The sequence below is a fragment of the Herpailurus yagouaroundi genome, unplaced genomic scaffold (assembly GCF_014898765.1).
Source record: "Herpailurus yagouaroundi ecotype Mexico unplaced genomic scaffold, PumYag 182, whole genome shotgun sequence".
In the NCBI taxonomy this organism is placed as follows: domain Eukaryota; kingdom Metazoa; phylum Chordata; class Mammalia; order Carnivora; family Felidae; genus Herpailurus; species Herpailurus yagouaroundi.
In genome coordinates this window covers 46,751,576-46,772,481 of record NW_024412413.1, presented here as the reverse complement: position 1 = coordinate 46,772,481, position 20,906 = coordinate 46,751,576, and the positions used below count along the sequence as shown (strand labels likewise).

Sequence of the window (20,906 nt, the reverse complement as noted above, 5' to 3'; positions counted from 1 at the left end):
TTCCACTGCTAAATTCGGTTTTTTGCAGTCTTGATTCTTTGTCACTGACTGCAGATAAAGACAAATCAAGCCAGTTTCACAGAAGTCAAGCTGGTTAATGATGTCCTGGCAGATAAGGACTTTTATTCAGGGCGTGAGGCTGACAGAACGCAAGAGTAAAAATGTAACCGAAGATGCTGCCTAGCTCTAGTAATTCATTCGTGTCCCCGGATGTGGAGTCCCACCCTCTCAAGGACAGCAGTTTTTCTCTTAATACATTCAATGTGTGGAATTTCTTAACAGACTAAACACCAAATTTGTTTACCAGAAGCACTTGGGGGAAAGAAAATGTTCCCACATCAACCAGAAATAAAATAACACAAATAAAATACAGGCTGCACACATATCTTAAAAAGGCCAAAGCACCCTCTCAATAGGTGGCTGTTTAATCTCTGTGCTTAATTATGAGTTCCAAAGTCAGACATCCGCTTCTAGATAGCAGAGATTCAGCGCATCTTCAAATACCCTTCTAGCGTTCAAACCCAGAGCCCAAGCCCACCAGGAAGCCACAGTTAACATTTACCAGTATAAAAAAATACATCACGTCTGGATGGACTAGGGTATTATCAACTAGTTGCTACACCTGTCTCCCACCCAATTTCTTCATCATGGGTAGGCACAGAATGAGGAAGCAGCTGTCACTCTGATTCCCTAGGTTCTCTAAGGGTAGAAAGCAATTTTTAAAAAGAGAAGACAGAGAATGAAGGAAGGGAGGAGGGGAGGGAGGAAAGGAAGGGGCAGAAAAGTCACCCAGTTTAGGAAAGGAATCAGAACAGATGTTAATTTGTTTTCAATCTTTCTTACAACGAGGCTGTCTCCAAAGGCATTCAGCTTAATCATGATGTAATAAGTTTTTACAGAAAATACATTGCTTTAATTGCTGGCTTAATATATCTTAATGATTATCAACTAAGAATCAAAACTCCTCTTACAGAGAGAAATTTTATTTGGGCAAATAAATACCTTGAAAGGGCGCTAGCAGTAGAAGATGCGACCCTGAATACTGGCAAGAGCCCAGACAACAAAGAACAAGGGGACTACGGTGCATACGGTTAAGAATTAAGAACAATAATTTAGGAATTTTGTGAGGGTTGGGTGGAGAGAGTGCTCCTGAGAAGAAGGGAGAGGGGAAAATGGGAGCAGGAGAGCCAGGCAACAATGCAAGGTATTATGCCGGGGAAAACCGAGAAAGAGAACGGCCCTACACGCCCTCCCCTTTTCTCCCACACACTCTCTTTCCACCTTCACAAATGTGTGCGTGGTATGGAACAGAAAGGGCACACGTGCAGTCGAAAGACTGGAGCCAAAATTGACTCTATGAACGAAGCTTCCTCCAGACCCGTGGAGATCTTGGTAAGAGCTTTGCCGCAGGGCGTGGAATGGTGCATGGTGAAGGAAAGAGGGTCGCGCTGATCTTATCTAGAGAGCAAGAAGCTGGACACCCCCAGCCCGCTGCTGAGTCATGCTAGTGTGACCAGCTTCTTACTGCTATAAGGAGTTACCCTCAATGCCAGTTGACGCAGGAATTGCCAACCATCGTGGTACCTGTTGCCTTTAAAACACAGATCCAGATTCTTCTTCTCCAAGAGAACTTCTCACCTTCTTTACTTTTGGACCAGCCTCCCACCTTGGGATCAGCCAAATGATTGTCAATACCTCGTATCGCAAAATTTGCTCTTGATGTGGAGGAATGGTAGTCTGTACCCTCCAGCCACACTTCAGCCTGGCCTATGCAAATAACAAAGGAGGCTGATTTCCATTTTGGCCCCTTCAACCCCCACTTTCATGGCAATCTCCCTATCTTTGGCATAACACCTCTCCCGCCTCCAGAAAGCTTGATCCATGCCTAGCAAAGTGCCAGGCACACAGTGAGTGAGTGATCTTGATTAATTAAACTGAATTTTTAAGTGATAAAATCACATACCAGCACAAATGACTACATGAGGCAATTAAGGAATATGCTCCAGAAATATTTACACTATTATTGTCATTACTTTCATCATAAAAGAAATAAACTGTTTTGGAAACAGAGAAGCTTATTTACCTCTTGACCGTCTTTGCTTACTCGTACCCAAATCGCTATTGCCAGGATCACGATGCCACATAGCTGTAGAAAGGAAAAAAAAAATGTTAGACAACCAAGGCGAACTGCAACTCTGATTGAACACACTCCCAGCCTTCCGGTTACAATGGTTTATCATTAATTATATATTACCACCTAAAAGAAAGTCTGGTATATTCACATGCAGGTAATTGCTAAAATGTTCTTCTGTGACTGGTAAATTTGATAAGAATAATTCTTTTTCCTGCCCATGATCCATTCATGGGTGTACAGACAAGAAATCATCACCACTACAGGGGAGGGGAAAAATGATTTTTTCATGTTTCAACTCGAACTCTGTTTTTGCTAGATTGTAATACACAAAAGATAAGTCACAACAGCTTAAAGGCAAAATATCCTTACTAGAGCCCTGGGTTTGTTTCTAAGAAGCTGTCTTGAACCAAAAAGGAAGAAAATAACTAATTATCAAACATTCCTTCAAGATTCAAGAAGCAAGAAATCAGGATAGACAGAGAACAGTAGGACATCTGACAAAATCTGCAGGTAAACAACAAGGGTTTACAACACTTTTTGTACCCAAATAAACTCTTTTAAAAACCAGCACTTTTAGGTTGTAAAGCTTACCCAGAGAGGAAGAACAATGAGCAACAGTACTTAAACTCTTAAATGCATTTAATGACTTTACCAGATTATTTAATTTGGACCAAAGCCAACACATAAAATGTGAAACACATTTTACTTTTGTGTAAAGAAAACCCTTGTCTTTCAGGGTTTGGTTTGCTTTTGTTTCGTTTCAGATATATATGTTGCAGCCTCGAAAAAAAAAATCAAAGATCTATTATCAAATAGAGATGTTGAGAACAAACTTGGTAACATAACAGACACAGCAGGCCTTGCAAGACTTTCTAGACTATTCCAGCCGTATAGTGCTCTAACGGAGAAATGCCCGAGTCCTCTGAAGCCCGGTGACCTTGTAGTATCATTGCTTTTGTGCATGGTTGAGCCATATGCTTGGAATGTCAAAACAGCAGTTTCACTTTTTTTGTAATGTTTATTTAATCTTGAAGGACAAAGAGACAGAGCATGAGTGGGGGAGGGGCAGAGAAAGAGGGAGACACAGAATCTGAAGCAGGCTCCAGGCTCCCAGCTATCAGCACAGAGTCCAACATGGGGCTTGAACTCATGAGCTATGAGATCATGACTTGAGCTGAAGTCAGACGCTTAACCGACTGAGCCACCCAGGTGCTCCCAACAATCTCACTTTTAATGGCGTCTCATGAAGCCTGCCGTGGAAATAGAGTCAAAGCCTTTGGGAATAGGACATACCATGAGCAGCTGAATAAGGGCAGAATATCTGTGTTCACTAAAAGATCTCAGAAAACATCATCTGAGTTCAAACCCTTTCTTTCAGGTAAAGAAGCTAGAACCCTGTGAGATAACAGTCACATCCTGAAAATCTGGCACCTCTCCTGATCCAATCCCACCCTTCTATGTGCTCCAACTCTTACAAAATAACAAACGCAGTAGAAAACCAAAGCTCTTTCTCAAATCGCCAAATAACCTATACAATTTAATGATCTTGTAGGCACACACTCGCACACACTATAAAATACAAACCACTGAAAAGACAGCTTTAGAGCCTGAAAACCCTCATTTTTTTCCTCCTGTTTTCCACTAAATCCTAATTTCCCTTGCAGATGGAGATAAATGCTCATTTTCGCAGTTCTGTGTTAATAAGTAAGTCTATAAAAATTTATGTTGAATGACAATGAGACCCTCTGAGGTTTTCAGTAATCTACAGCAGTTGGATTTTTGTTATTCAATTTGTTCACTGATATTTTCTTTCTTTTCTTCTCAAGCAGATTTACACTGATTGCCTTAATAGTTGGCCTGGCTTTTAGCTTAACTGAAAACAGTATTAATTATCCAAATAGGTATTATAGTTATTATCGTTATCTGATATTTATTTATGAGACTATCAATGAGAAAATTGTAGGAGGTCCTAGAGACTAAGACTGTGGTTTTTTTAAACTCTTAACTTTTTTGCTTGTTTCTGTGTGACTTTTTAGTTTACTTTTTCAATGCTTTTAGATCTCAAATCATTGAGAAATCCTATGAAATCAACTCTATTTGCTCCTTGAATGATAACTTTTAGTCTTCTCAGTCACCAAAAGTCACCTGTAACATTAACTTTAAAAGAAGGTGTATCAAAATGAGACACTATTACACGCCCACTGAAATGGCCAAAATCTGAAATGCTGACAACCCCAAATGCTGGCAAAAATGTGAAGCAACAACAGGAACCCTCCCATTCGACGCTGGTGGAAATGCAAAATGTCACAGCCACTCTCAAAAATGGCTTGGCAGTTTCTTACCAAACTAAACATGCTTTTACTATATGATCCAGCAATCATGCTCCTGGGTATTTATCCACACAAAAACCTGCACAAGGATATTTACAGCAGCATTGTTCACCCTTGCTGAAACTTAGAAGCAGCCAAGATGTCTTCTAGTAGGTGAACAAATGAATAAATAATCTGTGGTACATCCAGACAAGAAAGCATTATTCAGACAAACAATATAAGCTATCACATCATGAAGAGACATGGAAGAAGCTTGAAAGCATATTACTAAGTAAAAGAAGCCAATCCGAAAAGGCTACATACTGCATGATTTGGACTATATGACTCTCTGAAAAAGGCAGAACTATGGAGACAGTTAAAAGATTGGGGGTTGCTGGGGAGGGGGGGACAGAATGCAGAGCTAGAGCACAGATGATTTTTAAGGCAACAAAAATACTCTATAAAACATTATAATTATGGATACATATCAAGGCCGTTATACATTTGTTCAAACTCATAGAGTGTATAAAACCAAGAGAGGACCCTAATGAAAACTATGATCTTTGGACGGTTATGATGTGTCAATGGCGGCTCATCAATTATAACGGATGTTTACTGCTCTGGTGAGTGACACTAATAACAAGTTAGGCTATGCATGTGTGAGGGTAGGTATATGGGAAATTTTTGTACCTTCCTCTCCATTTGGCTGTAAACCTAAAACTGCTCTAAAAAATTAAGTATTTTTTTAATGTTTATTTTTATTTTTCTAAGAGAAAGAGCAAAAAGAGAGAAAGAGAGAGAATCTGAAGCAGGCTCCAGGCTTTGAGCTGTCAGCACAGAGCCCAATACAGGGCTCAAATTCATGAACTGAATGGTCAGATCATGACCTGACCTGAAGTTGGATGCTTAACCAACTGAATGACCCAGGCACCCCCCCAAAATTAAGGTTTTTTTTCCTAAAGAAAGAACATCCAATTATTTCAGGAGTCAAGAGTATTTTGCCCAATTTCAATCTTTACAATTAGATCAATTTTCTTAGAAATCTTGAAGTCGGGCAAACTATCATTTCCATTCCTATCTCTCTATTTTTTCTTCAAACTTCCTCTTAAAAACAGAAGAAACAAATGTTGAGAACATGCCATTCTCATCTTTTTGAAGATATTGGCATGTAAAACTTAGTCTTAAAGATATAAAATCATTAAATTTTATGCTGACTGACTTTAAAAGTAAATTGATTTTCTGTAAAGAATAATCATTCCAGGGGCGCCTGGGTAGCTCAGGTCATGATCTCACAGTGTGTGAAGTTGAGTGCCAAGTCCAGCTCTACACTGAAGTGCAGAGGCTGCTTGGGATTCTCCGTCTCCCTCTCTCTCTGCCCCTCCCCCATTCTCTCTCTCTCTCTCCCTCTCAAAAAATAAATACACTTTTTTTTTTAAAAAAAGAATAATCATTCTAGAGTCATGGTTGATATTAACCTATGTTATCCCAGTTGTTAAAGACTGGCTATCATAATGGTTCTTTGAGCCTTTTTCCAGTTTGGTTTTGGGCGTTTGTCTCCAGCCTTCTTATGTTGTTTAAATAATTGAGAGTATAAATCAAGAAATAAGTATCCAGCTCTGTCCTACTTTCTGTTGATCAGGTTGTAAAGGAAATGAGTAGATATTTTGGGCCTCTGAGCCCAAAGTAGACGTGGCAGAACAGGCCTCCTTCCCCCCAGTGCCCACCTTCTGGCTTCTCTTTGTTTTTTTGTTTTTGTTCTTGTTTGTTGTTTGTTTGTTTTTAATTTTTTTTCCAACGTTTATTTATTTTTGGGACAGAGAGAGACAGAGCATGAACGGGGGAGGGGCAGAGAGAGAGGGAGGCACAGAATGGGAAACAGGCTCCAGGCTCTGAGCGATCAGCCCAGAGCCTGACGCGGGGCTCGAACTCACGGACCGCGAGATTGTGACCTGGCTGAAGTCGGATGCTTAACGGACTGCGCCACCCAGGCGCCCCATTCTGGCTTCTCTTTGAAGGAAGATCATTGTGGTTGCTACTCAGCTCTCATGAGACCTCTTTCTTTTTATGGAATTAGGCTGCATTTTGTCTGAGCCAGCATTCTAAAAAATTAGGTAATAATTTTGATGTTTGCTTTTGAGCATGCTATGGACTGAATTATATCCCCCCAAATTTACATATTAAAGCCCTACCCTACAGTTTGACTGTATTTTGAGATAGGACTTTATGAGGTTAATTGCTGTGTAATGGGGTTCTAATCTGACATTACTGGTGACCTCATAACAAGAGGAAGAGACTTCTGTGTCTCTGTCTCTGTGTCTTACACTTTCTCTCTGCATTGATGCATGGAGGAAAAAACATGCGAGGACACAGCAAGAAGGCAGCCATCTGCAAGCCAGGAAAAGAGCTCTCACCAGAAATCAAATTGGTTGGCACCTTGATCTTGGACTTCTAACCTCCAAGATGGCGAGAAAATAAATTTCTGTTGTTTAACCCACCAAGCCTGTGGTATTTTGCTTTGGCAATCCAAGCAGACTGAGACAGGAAAGAAGCTGAAAACTACAAAGTGTCAGGAAGAAAAATGGAAGCACCATCTAGATCAAGGATAAATGGCATAGAACAAGCTGATCTGTCCTCTTCTCTGATAGTGTGTCCGCCAATCATCCCTACTCCTTCCTCTCAATTCTATCTTTTTTTAAAGTTTATTTATTTATTTGGGTGTGGGGGGCGGAAGGCAGAGAGAGAGAGAGAGAAAACAATCCCAAGCAGGCTCTGTGCTGTTAGCACGGAGCCTGACACAGGCTTGATCTCATCAACCGTGAGATCATGACCCGAGCTGAAACCAAGAGGCAGACTCTCAACCAACTCAGCCACCTAGATGCCCCTCAATTCTATCTTTGGATTTTATCACATTGTATTTGAAGAGTGTTGCACATGGAAGGAAGTGCATAGCACTATGCTATGAGGGAGCATGGATTGTGAGCTACATCATTATTGGTCCAGAATGGATACATTTTAGATAAATAAGCTTAGGGGAAAGCTTCCTAAAAGTTTATGAAAGAATAAGAACACACCCAAATGGATAACCTGGAAAACTACAAGATTTGTCTTTATGGTAATCCCAGGACACTAGACACCATGATTACAGGCGGTGAGAATCCCAACAGCCCTAACATTTTAAGACAGTACTAACATTTTAGGAAAGTTGTTAATTTTCAAGTTTATTCTTCTCTTAAACATTTATTTTTAAAGTCTAGTTTCATTGTATCGTGGTAAGATAATGCAGAGTGTGCAACTGTTGCTTATGTGAATTTTTTATATTAAATTATTTGTTTTCCATTTATTGTATCCTCTTCCTCAGGAATACAAATTGCCCTGGTTTTCCATTCTCTGTTCTACCGTCTTCTTCCACCTCATTTATCTCTTTTTGATTTTCCTCTGGGAGAGCTTCTCAATTTGGGATTCTATATCACTGTATCCATTTCATGTAGTTTCTAGAGTGGATTTTAATTCTATCATTGCATATCGGGTTTACATGAACCATTTCTTTATTGTATCCATTTTCCTTTTCTTCCCATTCTATGCTTTTCCGGTTAACTTTTTTCTTCTCTCATAGTCTCTCTCCTCTGTTTCACAGGGAGTTATTATTTTCTGGCATTGCATTGTGGAGACCGATTTCAGGATCCTTCTTCCACGATGCTGGAGTGTTTCAGGGATGTGTGCTTGTCCTCTAAGGTTTCAGAGGGACATTCCCTGTCACTTGTTCCTCAGTCCTTTTACTGGGACTTGGGCTAGATTTTCCTTTATTCATCCTTGAATAAGATGAGACCTTGTCTGCTATGTTATTCATTGAGAGTAGGGTCTGCCCTTTGCCTCACTCTCTAACAACGTGGGTCATGGTAATTCTCAGACTTCCTGTTGGAGGAGAGGTCACTCTACATTCTCTCCACAGCCATGGCCTAATGCAGCTCTGATTTACTGACACGGCCTTCTGCCATTCACACACTGCTTTTCTGCTCTAAACCAGTGGAGTCAATTAAAAACTTCAATTCTTAGCAGGCTCTGCCTTCATGGTTTTGCTATCTTCAGCCCCAAATGACTGGTATTTATTGTAACAATGAGTATTAAGTACACAGCAAAGTGTCTCTATAGTCGCATTCATGGGTATCTTCTAAACCTAGTAAGTAAGCCAAACACCCAGTACAACTGCTGCAAATTCTAATTTCAAACAGCTCTAAATGTAGGGGAAAGAAATCAAACACATTCCTTTCTGACATAAGTAGGGTCTGGGTGAACATGCTTCGGGTTATCTTTGCTGCATGAAAGCACACAATCACTAAAATTTACATAACTTCAAAATAGGTAAAGAGAGATGTTCAGCATTTGATTAGCACCCGAATGTTTCTGAATCATAAAACAAATGCAAATTCAGGGATGTTTTTATCGCTTTGTGTCAAAAGCACAACTGCCATGGCAGTAACACCTGCAGACCTGAACATACGTTTGCAGGGCCCCCCCGGGGGGCAAGGACACAAATCACAGACGGTCCACAGACCACAGGTCTCTATATTGAGAAGTTAGAATTCACAGTAATAAACATATATAAAATGTTTCCTAGCTTCAACCTTGACAAGGGTGCCCACTTAATGACCTGGAAGATGAGGTTTGATTTAGAATGCTCTGACTCCCCAGAATCTGCTACCAGCAGCTGGTGGCCTGGGGAGAGCCAGCCCCGCCCAGGCCCTCACTTCCGGTTCCGTCCTGAACTCTGAGGGACATGATAGGAATGAGTGTGGATACCTCAGTGCAAGCCAGCTCCATTACAACCTGCTCCCCTTCTGCCAAACAGCCCCCCTTGATCGCTTCAGGAGAAGGGCCTGTGCAGACTCTGGACACAGGTTTGGAGCCATTTGGGAAGGGAAATTTGGGGTCCCAAGTCCCCAAAGTGGAGGCCAGGCTCAGAGTGAGCATAGTTCTCTAGCCCCGCCGATCCCTTGCCCCATGAGGCGAGAAGAGGACCAGAGTAGGGCTAAAATAATATTTAAGTTTTAAAAGCCAATGAGGTATAAAATGTTACCATACCAGATTCTTTTTTTTTTTTTAATTTTTTTTTCAACGTTTATTTATTTATTTTTGGGACAGAGAGAGACAGAGCATGAACGGGGGAGGGGCAGAGAGAGAGGGAGACACAGAATCGGAAACAGGCTCCAGGCTCTGAGCCATCAGCCCAGAGCCTGACGCGGGGCTCGAACTCACGGACCTCGAGATCGTGACCTGGCTGAAGTCGGACGCTTAACCGACTGCGCCACCCAGGCGCCCCACCATACCAGATTCTAATACTTAAAATGAAAAAGCAATATAATGGTTGGAATTGAGGAAAATTGCATTCATTGAACTATTATTGCATGACAGTCCTTGGTTATAGGCTTTGAGAAAGTATCTTATTTAATCTTCACAATTAACTCTGCTGGGTAAAATTATCATCCTCATTTTACAAATACAGAGACTGGGGCACAGAAAAGTCAACGGACATGTTCCAGGCCACAGAGCAATGTAGAGTGAATTGAGGATTTACATCTCAAGTCGGCTTATAAAAATATGCTTCCTTTCCATTCCCCTAATTTGTAATAGAAGAATTTCTGCCTTCATCATAATTCTTGCCATCTTATTTCCTCCTCTGTTTCAAACTCCAACATTGGAATTGATTTATCACTACACAGAGTACTTTCATATTTTTGTCTCATAAAAATGTCTATACAACATTGGTCGAAATGTCCGTTTCTTGGACATTTCTTTTGCGTTGTTCTGAGTTATTTCCTATGCATTAACTCAATCAACGACTTTCCCAGCAACGCCATGAAGTAGATACTACTATGATCCCCAGTTTTAAAGATGAAGAACTTTAAAGCACAGAGAAGTTAACTAATTTCCCCTAGGTCACACAGCTAGTGATGAAGGAGCTGAGGTTCAGTCTGAACTCTCAACCACTGGGCTTCCATGTTGTAATTCTACACTGGGCTTCTGTCATTGTTGTAATTCTACACTGATGGCACAGTGTCAGAAAGCCACTGTATATAAAAAGTTCACACATTCTAGCCACAGTCAAGTCTTTATCATGGGAGATTTCAACAACTGACAGGATGTAATCTAATTGGGCCTGATTGTTTCTTTCTTTCTTTCTTTCTTTCTTTCTTTCTTTCTTTCTTTCTTTGTTTTTTGGGAGAGAGAGAGAGCACAGGAGTGAGGGAGAGAGGCATAAGCGGAGAGAGGCATAGACAGGAGAGAGAGAGTACTAAGCAGGCTCCACACTCAGCACAGAGTCCAACATGGGGCTCAATCCCACGACCCTGAGATCATGACCTGAGCTGAAATCAAGAGTCAGAAGCTCAAATAACTGAGCCACCCAGGGGCCCCTGGGCCTGATTTTTTAAGGTTCCCCTATCTCAGTTATGTCTGCCTTAACTGTCTTCATTGCTCTCAGCACAGCCAGCCAAGAGACCCAGGCACCACATAAAATACAATGAGGAATATCAAAAGTCTGGTTCCTGGACTCTCTCCAAGTTCTGACTTCCTTCTGCTCTCTTCACACTGCTTCACACACTGGCTTCCTGCAGTTGCTGATACATTTGGTTTTTACAACCTGGCTTCTCCTTCTCCCCTTACCTCATTTGGGATTGGTAATGTGGCTTCACTCTGCTTTCCTGCACACAGGGCTGGCCTCTCCATAGCTCTCTACTTCTGGCAGGGGTTCCACTGCATCCCTGGGCTAACGGCTGTGTCCCGTGTTTATCTGGACAACTACCATATCCGAGCATCTACCATATGCCCCAGCATCTACCATATTCCCTCTCAGATATCTGAGAGGAGCACAAGAAAATTTGGGCGGCTCATCTGTTCACACACAAGACTGGGAGAAATAGACTTTGAACCTGGAATTTATCCATTCTCTACGGCACCTTCCATTCACTGAAACTTACATCAAATGCTAGCATCAGTGATTAAGAATGATTTCTGCTTCCACGTGTTCTTCTTCAAATGCTAATTCTGACAAATGAAAATTGCTGCCTATTTATGTGACATATCTCAAGTTCTCTCACAAAAGAAACTGGTATGTTTAGCTTACACGACCATATGCATATCTCAGAGATATTTCAACATCTGGCCCTAATTTGCAAAAGCTTAGTTTTGCAAGTTATACCAGAAAGAATGCATTTGAAAACATAAAGCCATGGATATCTATAAGAAAACCACATCAGTGGGACCATTAAAATTTTTACTTAAGTAAACATTAGGAATGTGACAAATCGCTAATTTCCTATGAAGAGTCATAAAATCCTAACTGAGAACTTTGGGCTGGGGGATAGAGGGGAGAATAGAAATAGCAGTGATTCCCTAACCTCAGAGACTCCTGCTGTCTAGATTTTGAATGAGAATATTGATGTCACCTGTTGGCTGAGAAGTTATCATTGGTCTTTACCACCATTGTTCTCACTCAAAGACTACACTTCAAGATATGTCATATAGAGATTGTAGGTCGTACCAATATGTTGATGGAAAGAACAAGGCCTTTTACCCCAGCGAAATTAGAAATGTCTAACTGAAATATAATGCATCAGAAAGACTTTGTATTCATTATCAGAAAACAAAGAGACAATAGCAACCATAAAATAATCAGAGGTCCCCAGGAAAGCAGTGACAATATCTAGGTTCAGCATGGTACAGATCTCTAATCTTACATATATAATCCTAAACATATAGCATGCCCCTTTCCTAATGTGTCTTTATCATTTCAGTTTAAAATTCAGATCTAGGGGTGCCTGGGTGGCGCAGTCGGTTAGGCGTCCGACTTCAGCCAGGTCATGATCTCGCGGTCCGGGAGTTCGAGCCCCGTGTCGGGCTCTGGGCTGATGGCTCGGAGCCTGGAGCCTGTTTCCAATTCTGTGTCTCCCTCTCTCTCTGCCCCTCCCCCGTTCATGCTCTGTCTCTCTCTGTCCCAAAAATAAATAAAATGTTGAAAAAAAAAATTTAAAATTCAGATCTATTTCAAATTCCCAATTAGCTATTTAATGAAACATTGACCTCTGATGTATTCCTAATAGCAACCGGCAATTTATATGCTGTTTTTATGCAACAAATATATTTTAATGATTTCGTGATTTGAAGATTGCCACCAGTTTAGGCACTTTAGAACATCTTACTAAGGAACATCTTATTAAAATAGGAGCCATGCATTTATTAGCATTTTCACATTTGGGTTGTTTAAATGGCCCATGTACGTCGTGTACCATAAAAAGACAATGGTCATAGTTTCTTAAAAACAAATATGAGGACTTCTTGAAGAAAAAACTGATTCCAGGGGCGCCTGGGTGGCTCAGTCAGTTAAGCGGCTGACTTCGGCTCAGGTCATGATCTCACGGTCCGGTCCGTGAGTTCGAGCCCCGCGTCGGGCTCTGTGCTGACAGCTCAGAGCCTGGAGCCTATTTCAGATTCTGTGTCTCCCTCTCTCTCTGCCCCTCCCCCGCTCGCACTCTGTCTCTCTTTCAGAAATAAAGAAACCTTAAAAAATTAAAAAAAAAAAACCGATTCCAGGTATATTGCAGGAACTAGTGAAGTAAGCCTGGAACATCTTTTCATACCAAATGGGGAAGAAGTTATGTTGTTGAGATCATGTCAAAAGGTCTCACTGAAAATACTCCCCAGTGGTCAAAGGTAAAACAAATTGCACATCAACAAAGATAAGAATGGTGATAGAGTTTAAATCTACTATATCAGAAGGCTACTTACAGAAATACTTGCTTATTACTGTTGTATGATCCTGCAAATTAACCCATCATTTTGTTAACTGAAGAGTAAGAAGCCTTTATGCTGCCTTTTTTTTTTAATAAAAACTGGATACTACTGGTAACCAATCAGTAAATGCCAAGTTTCTCTTTATTGAAAATATTCCAGCTAATAAATGAAGAAAAGGTGATAGACATAGAGTATCACCAGTTTGTATATGTGCTGCCGAAGCGAGCACAGAGTATCACCAGTTTGGAACTCTTAATGGACTGATTCTTAGGTTCTCCAGCATCAGTGGCAACTAACATCACAAAATGTGACATGGTCAGAGAGTGTGTGAAGAAAGAACACAACGTCACTTATAAAGTAGTTGTGCTCCTACCCAAATAGCAACCTGAATCTTTTCAAGGTGACAAATGCCATCACTAGATTGGAGATAATACGGAGGACAGGGGAACATGATAAACTATACCATGGATATGTAAATAGCAAACTCCAGCCTGTGGGTAATGTGATAACACAAACAATGACACCAATTCATAAAATTTCAAGGTGGGGAGAAAGAGATGAAGACAGAAGGGGAACCTAAAGATGAAAATGGACATAAAGGATATATCAACCAATCACAATGTCTGAACCTTATTTAGATTCTGATTCAAAGAATATGTATGAAGCAATTAAAAATTTAAACCCTAGGTGGATATTTCATAATCGATTAAGAAATTCTTATTAAATTTTAACACTGTGGTTATATTTTTTAAAGAATTATTTCTCTTTTAGAGATATATATTAAAATATTTATAGGTGAAATATCTAGGATTTGCTTCAATTTATATAGGGTGGAGAAAGTGGATGAGAGCACCCGGAAGGATTGTCATGATGGCTGTTGGGGCTGGGTGATGGGTTGATTATCCTTTTCTGTTCTGTGAATGTTCAAAATTCTCCGTAACAAAAAGCTACAAACAAGGCCAATCAAAAGTACAGAGACATTCCTTTGTTTATCTTCTACTCTCAAGCTTTAACCAATTTTAAATATTTCAAGGGAAGAAATTAATCTGGAGTAACTTTAAAAAACCGGTATATACTCATGACCTACATTTAATATTTGCAAAAGCAGCCCATTTTTCCTAGGGAAAAGAGGAAGTAAAAGACAAATTTTCTTCTTTATTTTATTTTATTTATTTATATCCTCATTTGCTTACTTCATCAATATTTCATCTGTAGTCATTAGGGCTACTGACATTGAATGAAAGTAATTTTGGACAATAAGACTGTATTCCTGCAATTGAGATTAATTAGGTACATCATTATTTTAATTGGACAGAAATTTACTAACATAGATACCAGCTGCCTGTTTACCAAAGGTAACCAGGTAAAAAACAAACCAGAATTCTCTCCTGCTTACACCGCATAAGCCATTTTTTAATTCAGTATACAAAATGACTTTTTCATTTAAGAACTTTGGGCTATTTTTAATGATTTACTTCTGAACAATCTTTAACTGTACCATATATACTAAAAGTGATAATGGCAATTTTCCAACATCCCAGCCTGCCTTTTACCTTTGGCCTTCCAGATCTTATTTTTCCATTTTTTAACATTTGATGCTACTTACCAACTTATTTGCTGTCTTATGTCAATAAGCTTTCAAAAAAAAAAAAACCACCTAAGAACCTGCTAAAATACCAACGCTGTTGATTAAAAGGTGGGGTGATGACACATCAAAATCAAAATACTGACTTTCAGTGGTTGATATAAACCTAGTAAGTTTAATTTTTATTTTTTCCATGATGAAAGTTTAATTTGTCCTTGATTAAACAATTTTATTGTTTCCCTCTCAAGTTATTTTATGACTCACTGTTTCTTCTTTGGGTCTCTGAAAACGATCCCTTCCTCATGTCTATCATCTGACAACCCACCGCTCACCTGTTTCAGACCCAGATGTAAAGATTAGAATTCAGGGGCTGGGTTCTGGTGGAATCAGACCAAATTTTTCCCACAAGGTCCTTAAAACTAGGGAGGCCCATATGATATACAACTAAGAATAGTTGTCCTTTAATTAAAGGGTATTTTTTCTTCTGTGATTGTTTTGCAACAATATCAAAACATTTATGAAATGTTTACCCTCGCAGATCCTGAAGTCTACTTTCTTGAGTCACTGGCTCATTTTCAATTACTGAAATAACCAAAGAAAGAACAAACAAATCCAAACAAGTAAATGGAAAATACATTTTCTTCCTCCTCCTATTTCTCTAGTGCAGAGTCTGTTCTTATTTGTGCTATTGATATCAAGATCCCCTTTCTTGCATAAAATTGATAATTAGGAAAAAAAGAAAACACTTACCCAGAACAAGAAGTTGAAGATAAACATAGAATATTTTAAACAGCCACTCACACCTGCCATGTCGAAGAAAGATCAGGAATCCAGATGCTGCAAATGTATCTGTTGGTTATAGGATTGTCCTGCAATATGCTCAGGAGTAATCTGCCTGCAGAGATTTCTGTGCCCACGGCTTCCGAGCAGAAATAGAAAGCAAAGGAGGGGTGGAGGGGAATAATCCAGTTATTAAAGTGGATAAAAAATTAACCCACACATTTAAATATCACAAGGGCTATCTCTAGGCGACTATGTTCTTTTGCTTGTCATGGCTCCTGGGGCACTGGGCCAGGATATTTATGATCCTTTCTCCAAAACTGCCTCCTCTAAAGTAAACAGATATCAAGTTAAGGAGTGGCGCTGGGTCGGGGAGAGAGTGGCACAGCGATACTTGGTTGTTGGATTTCAGAACCCACAACTTCCCTGCTCTCTATTTCCACTTTAGAGAAGTAAGACTGGTTTTGCTTACAGATAAAGGGGCATTGTGTCTCAACTCGTTTTTGCATTGTATTTTCTCAACAATGCACAATTTCTTCCGGGTGCAATAAAACACATCGAGAAATCTGCAAAATCTGAAGGCTTACACGTAGCCACCTTTCATTCTTAACCCCAGAAGAGTGGGAACGACCATTACAGGTACCACCTTGCAAAGCCTCTGAACGAAAACTCAAAACAAGTCCACACGGAGCTGCTATGAGTGACTCATAGAGGAAGTGAGAAAGAAGAGATTGCCCTGCCTATGATAAGACCATACGGTTTTTATCTTTATTTCTTACAGTGGAAAAGAAAAAAAATTCGGGAGTCATTCTCTGACTGCCCCATTATGTTCATTTTATAATGTGCAGCTATTTTGATAGTTCAGTTTACTGTTAAGGCAGGCACTGTACTTACCATTCTCTGATAAGTTATACCTAGCAACAGCTCCTCTCCACCAACCCAGTTTCTGGATTCTGGGTCCTCTCGGACAAAACACAAAAAAAAATCAAAATGTGAAGGTGCTCACAGTTCAGCGACCATAGATGGTACAGTTTGTTTCTAGTGCTAATAGAAGGCAGCTGCTGCAGGTAAAGGCAAAATTCTCTGACCTAATCAGGGAGGTGTGGACTGCTTTTGTATAAACAATTTGGGTCATGCTAATTTTCACATCCTGCATCTAAAAGGGAGTTCTTTTCCCCCTAAAGGAAAGAACCCCATACTTCAAAATGCTGTTGGGGGAAATACCTCTTTAAATCTTTGTTAAGTTCTGTACAATAAGCAAGTGTGGGCTTGTAAAAAAAAAATGGATTAGTTGGAAGAATATTTTTCTACTTTTCATGAACATACAAAGGTGCTTTTGAAACAATTCCACTCCCTGACTATGAACAAAATGTATTTTTAATGTATGAGCGCCAATAATGTTTAGTGCTAAGGCCAAATTTAGGATTAGTTCAAAAAGAATGGCTTAATATTTAAATAATCATTAAAATTGTTGGTGTTCTATGCTATTTCTTCTAGAAAATGGAAATAATTTCACTCCTACTTCTACTGAGATAATAGTGCATATAGTGCATATCCATCGCTGAAAGAAGAAAGAGTTTTTGATTGAACTGAAAAACCAAATGGATTTGGAGTCCTACAAATGATTATCATTTAGAGGTAAAATCAAAAGAAATATACAGATAAAAATGCTGTTTTGTTGACAAGAATGTATTGAGTACTTAACAAATTTCAGTTTGGAATATACTTTTTTAAATCTGCTTGTAAAGAATATAAGCCTTAGTTAAATCACTGTGGAACCCTGAAACATAAAAATCAATGGATGTGTTTTACAGAAAAATTACTCTTTGTAAAAGAATCCCCAGTCCAATTCAAAATCTGTATGAAGGAGTTCATTCTTCTGAATTCTTATCCTGGTAAATGTTATGATCACATAAAACTTGCCCAAGCTAAATATTGTGGAATCCCTTTGTGGTCCTCTTTTTTTCTTGCCTGGTATCCAGTCACTCCCCACAGTTCACGGAGCTCCTCAATTTCCTTCAAATCTGGTTCCCCCATCTCTCCTTTACCTACTGTCATTATTCAACCTGTTATCATCTCATACGTGGGCCATTCCACTAGAATCTTAATTAGTTTTCCTGCCAGTCTCTTCCCCCTCTTATCTGCCTTAACACTCCAGAATTTTCTCTTTTTCCCTTCCCATAATTCTTTTCATGAATACTTATTGACTATGTAATTTTCCTGGTTAAAAACCATTCTAGGGGCGCCTGGGTGGCGCAGTCGGTTAAGCGTCCGACTTCAGCCAGGTCACGATCTCGCGGTCCGTGAGTTCGAGCCCCGCGTCGGGCTCTGGGCTGATGGCTCAGAGCCTGGAGCCTGTTTCCCATTCTGTGTCTCCCTCTCTCTCTCTGCCCCTCCCCCGTTCATGCTCTGTCTCTCTCTGTCCCAAAAATAAAATAAAACACGTTGAAAAAAAAAATTAAAAAAAAAAAAAACCATTCTAAAGGGCTCCTGGGTGGCTCAGTCAGTTGAGCTCCCGACTTTGGCTCAGGTCATAATTTCACTGTGTGGGTTCAAGCCCCATGTCAGGTTTGTGCTGACAGCTCAGAGCCTGGAACCTGCTCCAGATTCTGCGTCTCCCTCTATCTCTGCCCCTCCCCCACTCACACTGTGTGTGTGTGTGTGTGTGTGTGTGTGTGTGTGTGCGTGTGCATACACGAGCGTGTCTCTCTCTCTCTCTCTCTGTCTCTCTCAAAAATAAATAAACATTTTAAAAAACATTCTAAAGATGGCTTCCTGTCAGGAAAAATTTCAGATTTCTTAGAATGGCACTGATAGCACAGGGCAAGCTGTCCTCTACCCACCTCCCAGAGAAAAGATTATATTCTATTTTATGTTATATATTTTCCCATCATCACTGTCACTATATACTATATTGTTTTTTAATAGCATTGTAAATATTAATTTCCTCAAAGGCTAATAGCACTAGCGAGAGAAATGATGTTGAAGTTTCTCTTCCTTATGACTACTTAGGTGTGGGTGTGTAAGTACATGAAGACATGAGGTCATGCATTCTAAATAATTAGAGTGAAGAGAAAGTTCTGATGCTCTTTAGCATTTCTCATTTTGAAAAAAAAAAACTTTTTCCTAGTTTTGGAAAATAAAGGTTGCTCACTTACAGGTTTTATGATCCCTTTCACAGGAGCAGAGGCCTGGCTCTTGTCCTCTAGGCCAATTCCAACATTCCCAAGACCAGCATTTTTCTTCTGTTTTCATTTGAACATAATACTCTATGCTTCCTATCCTGTGTGCTTATGGAGCCTAGCTCATAAAAACCTCTTGCATATTCCCACTGGGGATGGGAAGCATCTGGTATGAGAATGATCTGTCTCCTTCCATTGCAGGAAATTTTGAAACAACAATATCTATTTGTGGTGTTAATTCCAGCTCAAAAATAAATGACTTAGAATTGTCTTTGTAAAGTACCAAAATGGTGTTCATGAACAATGGATAGCCAATGAATATTCTTCCTCTTTTACAGATATTTTCGCTCTAAAATTGTCATGATTTGTACCTAGACATAAAGTCACTAACCATATTGGTTACAAAAAGAAAAATATGAAAACGTGCATAAGAAAATAGACCTTAGATCACCAAAATCCATTTTTAAGTGTTCATTAGTGAAGATTGAGGCAAAATAGTACAGTGATTACAAATGCAGTGTTGACCATGATGGATTAGAGATGCCCATGAATTCTTATTAGATCTCACTATAGTGTTTATACTCTCTTCACGCTTTGCAGTAAGATGAGAAAGGGCCCAGTTGCTCGTTGGGGTCCAGGGTCGGGTCCTTGGCTTGACAGCCCCCGAAGCTCAGCTTTGCCAACCTTTCCTGAAGTGATCTGCTTCTTAGGACAGATTCACTTTCAATGATCTCACAGGAGCCAGAATGTCAATTTCTTAGTTTATGGTGAGAAATGTACCCATTAAGCCATCCAGCATAAGACAGTGGCTGACCAGAAAAACCACTCCCTGTCAGAAAGCAGCACGGAAGCCAGAGCATACACACGTGGTCTCTTGGAGGGGAAATTCAGTAAAGGAGTCGGTGGATGCATTGCTAAGATTTGATAGGCTGATGAGTCTAGCACCATCTCAGGGATCCCACAGCCAAACCCACCAATGACACCCTCAGCAGAGGCAGCAGCCTCTCCATGAACATTGCTGTGACAAACCACAAACTCCTTCTCCTCCAGATGCCTTCTCTGTCCTCTGTTCAGTCCATGCCCTCTCTGTGATCACAGTCTATCCCCAGGCAAGAGGACGTGAACATTGGGTATCCATTTACTCGACCATAATTACAATTCAGTCCTGCTTCCAAGATCACATTTTAATTGCATTTTACATATTTTTTAAATTCTTCACTTAAAAATGATTGCCCTCTTGGTCCAGTCCTATAGATTTTACTGGTTGGTTTCTCCGAGGTCAATCCTATTTTCCTTCTCTCCAAATCAGGATGTGTGCCCACATACAGACTAGAATACTTAACAGGAGAATGAAGAATACAAAACAGAGCTCTGTCATCTCCAGCCCAGGATCATTGGATACTCCATTTTCGTGCTGAATTTGCCTGGCTGTTTGCTTTTTAAGTTTAAAGTGTAAATGCCAACCTGCTTTTCTCTGAGTTCTCTCTGAATCATTCCTTTGTTTGGTCAGCTCACAAGGTACACATTAGCTGCCAGGCATGATTAGGCTCTGAGGTAACAGTGATTAAGAGGTAGGGAAATGAGCAGAGGCCACCAACACAGAATTTAAAAAAGAAAAAGAAAAAATACGCGGGTGGGGATGTTTCATGCTTATATCAGACACCAGTTTCTCAAACTGAAAGAGCCAACAAAACGTTACACTGAATTTAACACAGGCGTATCCCATGACTGGTCAGAAATAAACATAGACGTTTTACTCATAATGCTAATTAGGATCTCACAAGTGACTGATTCTAAATTAGAAAGGTTTATTCAACCTCACACAGTGGGAATGTATTGCATGGCTATTCTAGTTCCCAGGAGAAAATAAAATAACAGAAGGTCGCTGTAAAAGGTCATTTATGAGGAAATCCCAAACTTCCATTTCACACCTTTATAAGAAGCACCAAATATATCCCAAATTAAGCCCAGGTAGAAAACAACTCAGACTCTGTTTTGAATTTTTTTTTTAAACTACAGAGAGTCCTATTTATATTTTCCCTGAGCACTTGAAAGACTTGATTTTCCCTTACCGTGAGAAAGCAAAACTGAGAAAACCAGAAAACCTGTGGATAAACACCTAAACCATC

At 39.9% G+C, this 20,906-nt stretch overlaps 1 protein-coding gene and 1 long non-coding RNA gene across 2 annotated transcripts in view; one reads left to right on the top strand and one right to left on the bottom strand.

The window, feature by feature from the left end:
• TSPAN8 (tetraspanin 8) overlaps positions 1 to 16,024 on the bottom strand; it is a 32,796-nt gene extending 16,772 nt beyond the window's left edge. The window contains exons 1-2 of the mRNA XM_040491424.1: positions 15,566 to 16,024; positions 2,084 to 2,146 (exon numbers count right to left, since the gene is read on the bottom strand). Of these exons, the coding sequence (XP_040347358.1) occupies positions 2,084 to 2,146; positions 15,566 to 15,625 (123 nt within the window). The 5' untranslated portion in view covers positions 15,626 to 16,024. The remainder of the gene's footprint in view (positions 1 to 2,083; positions 2,147 to 15,565) is intronic.
• A 1,079-nt stretch (positions 16,025 to 17,103) lies between these two features.
• Positions 17,104 to 20,255, top strand: LOC121040746 (uncharacterized). Its single transcript, XR_005795420.1, has 2 exons — positions 17,104 to 17,233; positions 20,087 to 20,255. It is a non-coding gene; the product is annotated as an uncharacterized LOC121040746 (long non-coding RNA).
• The last annotated feature ends 651 nt before the right edge of the window (positions 20,256 to 20,906 follow it).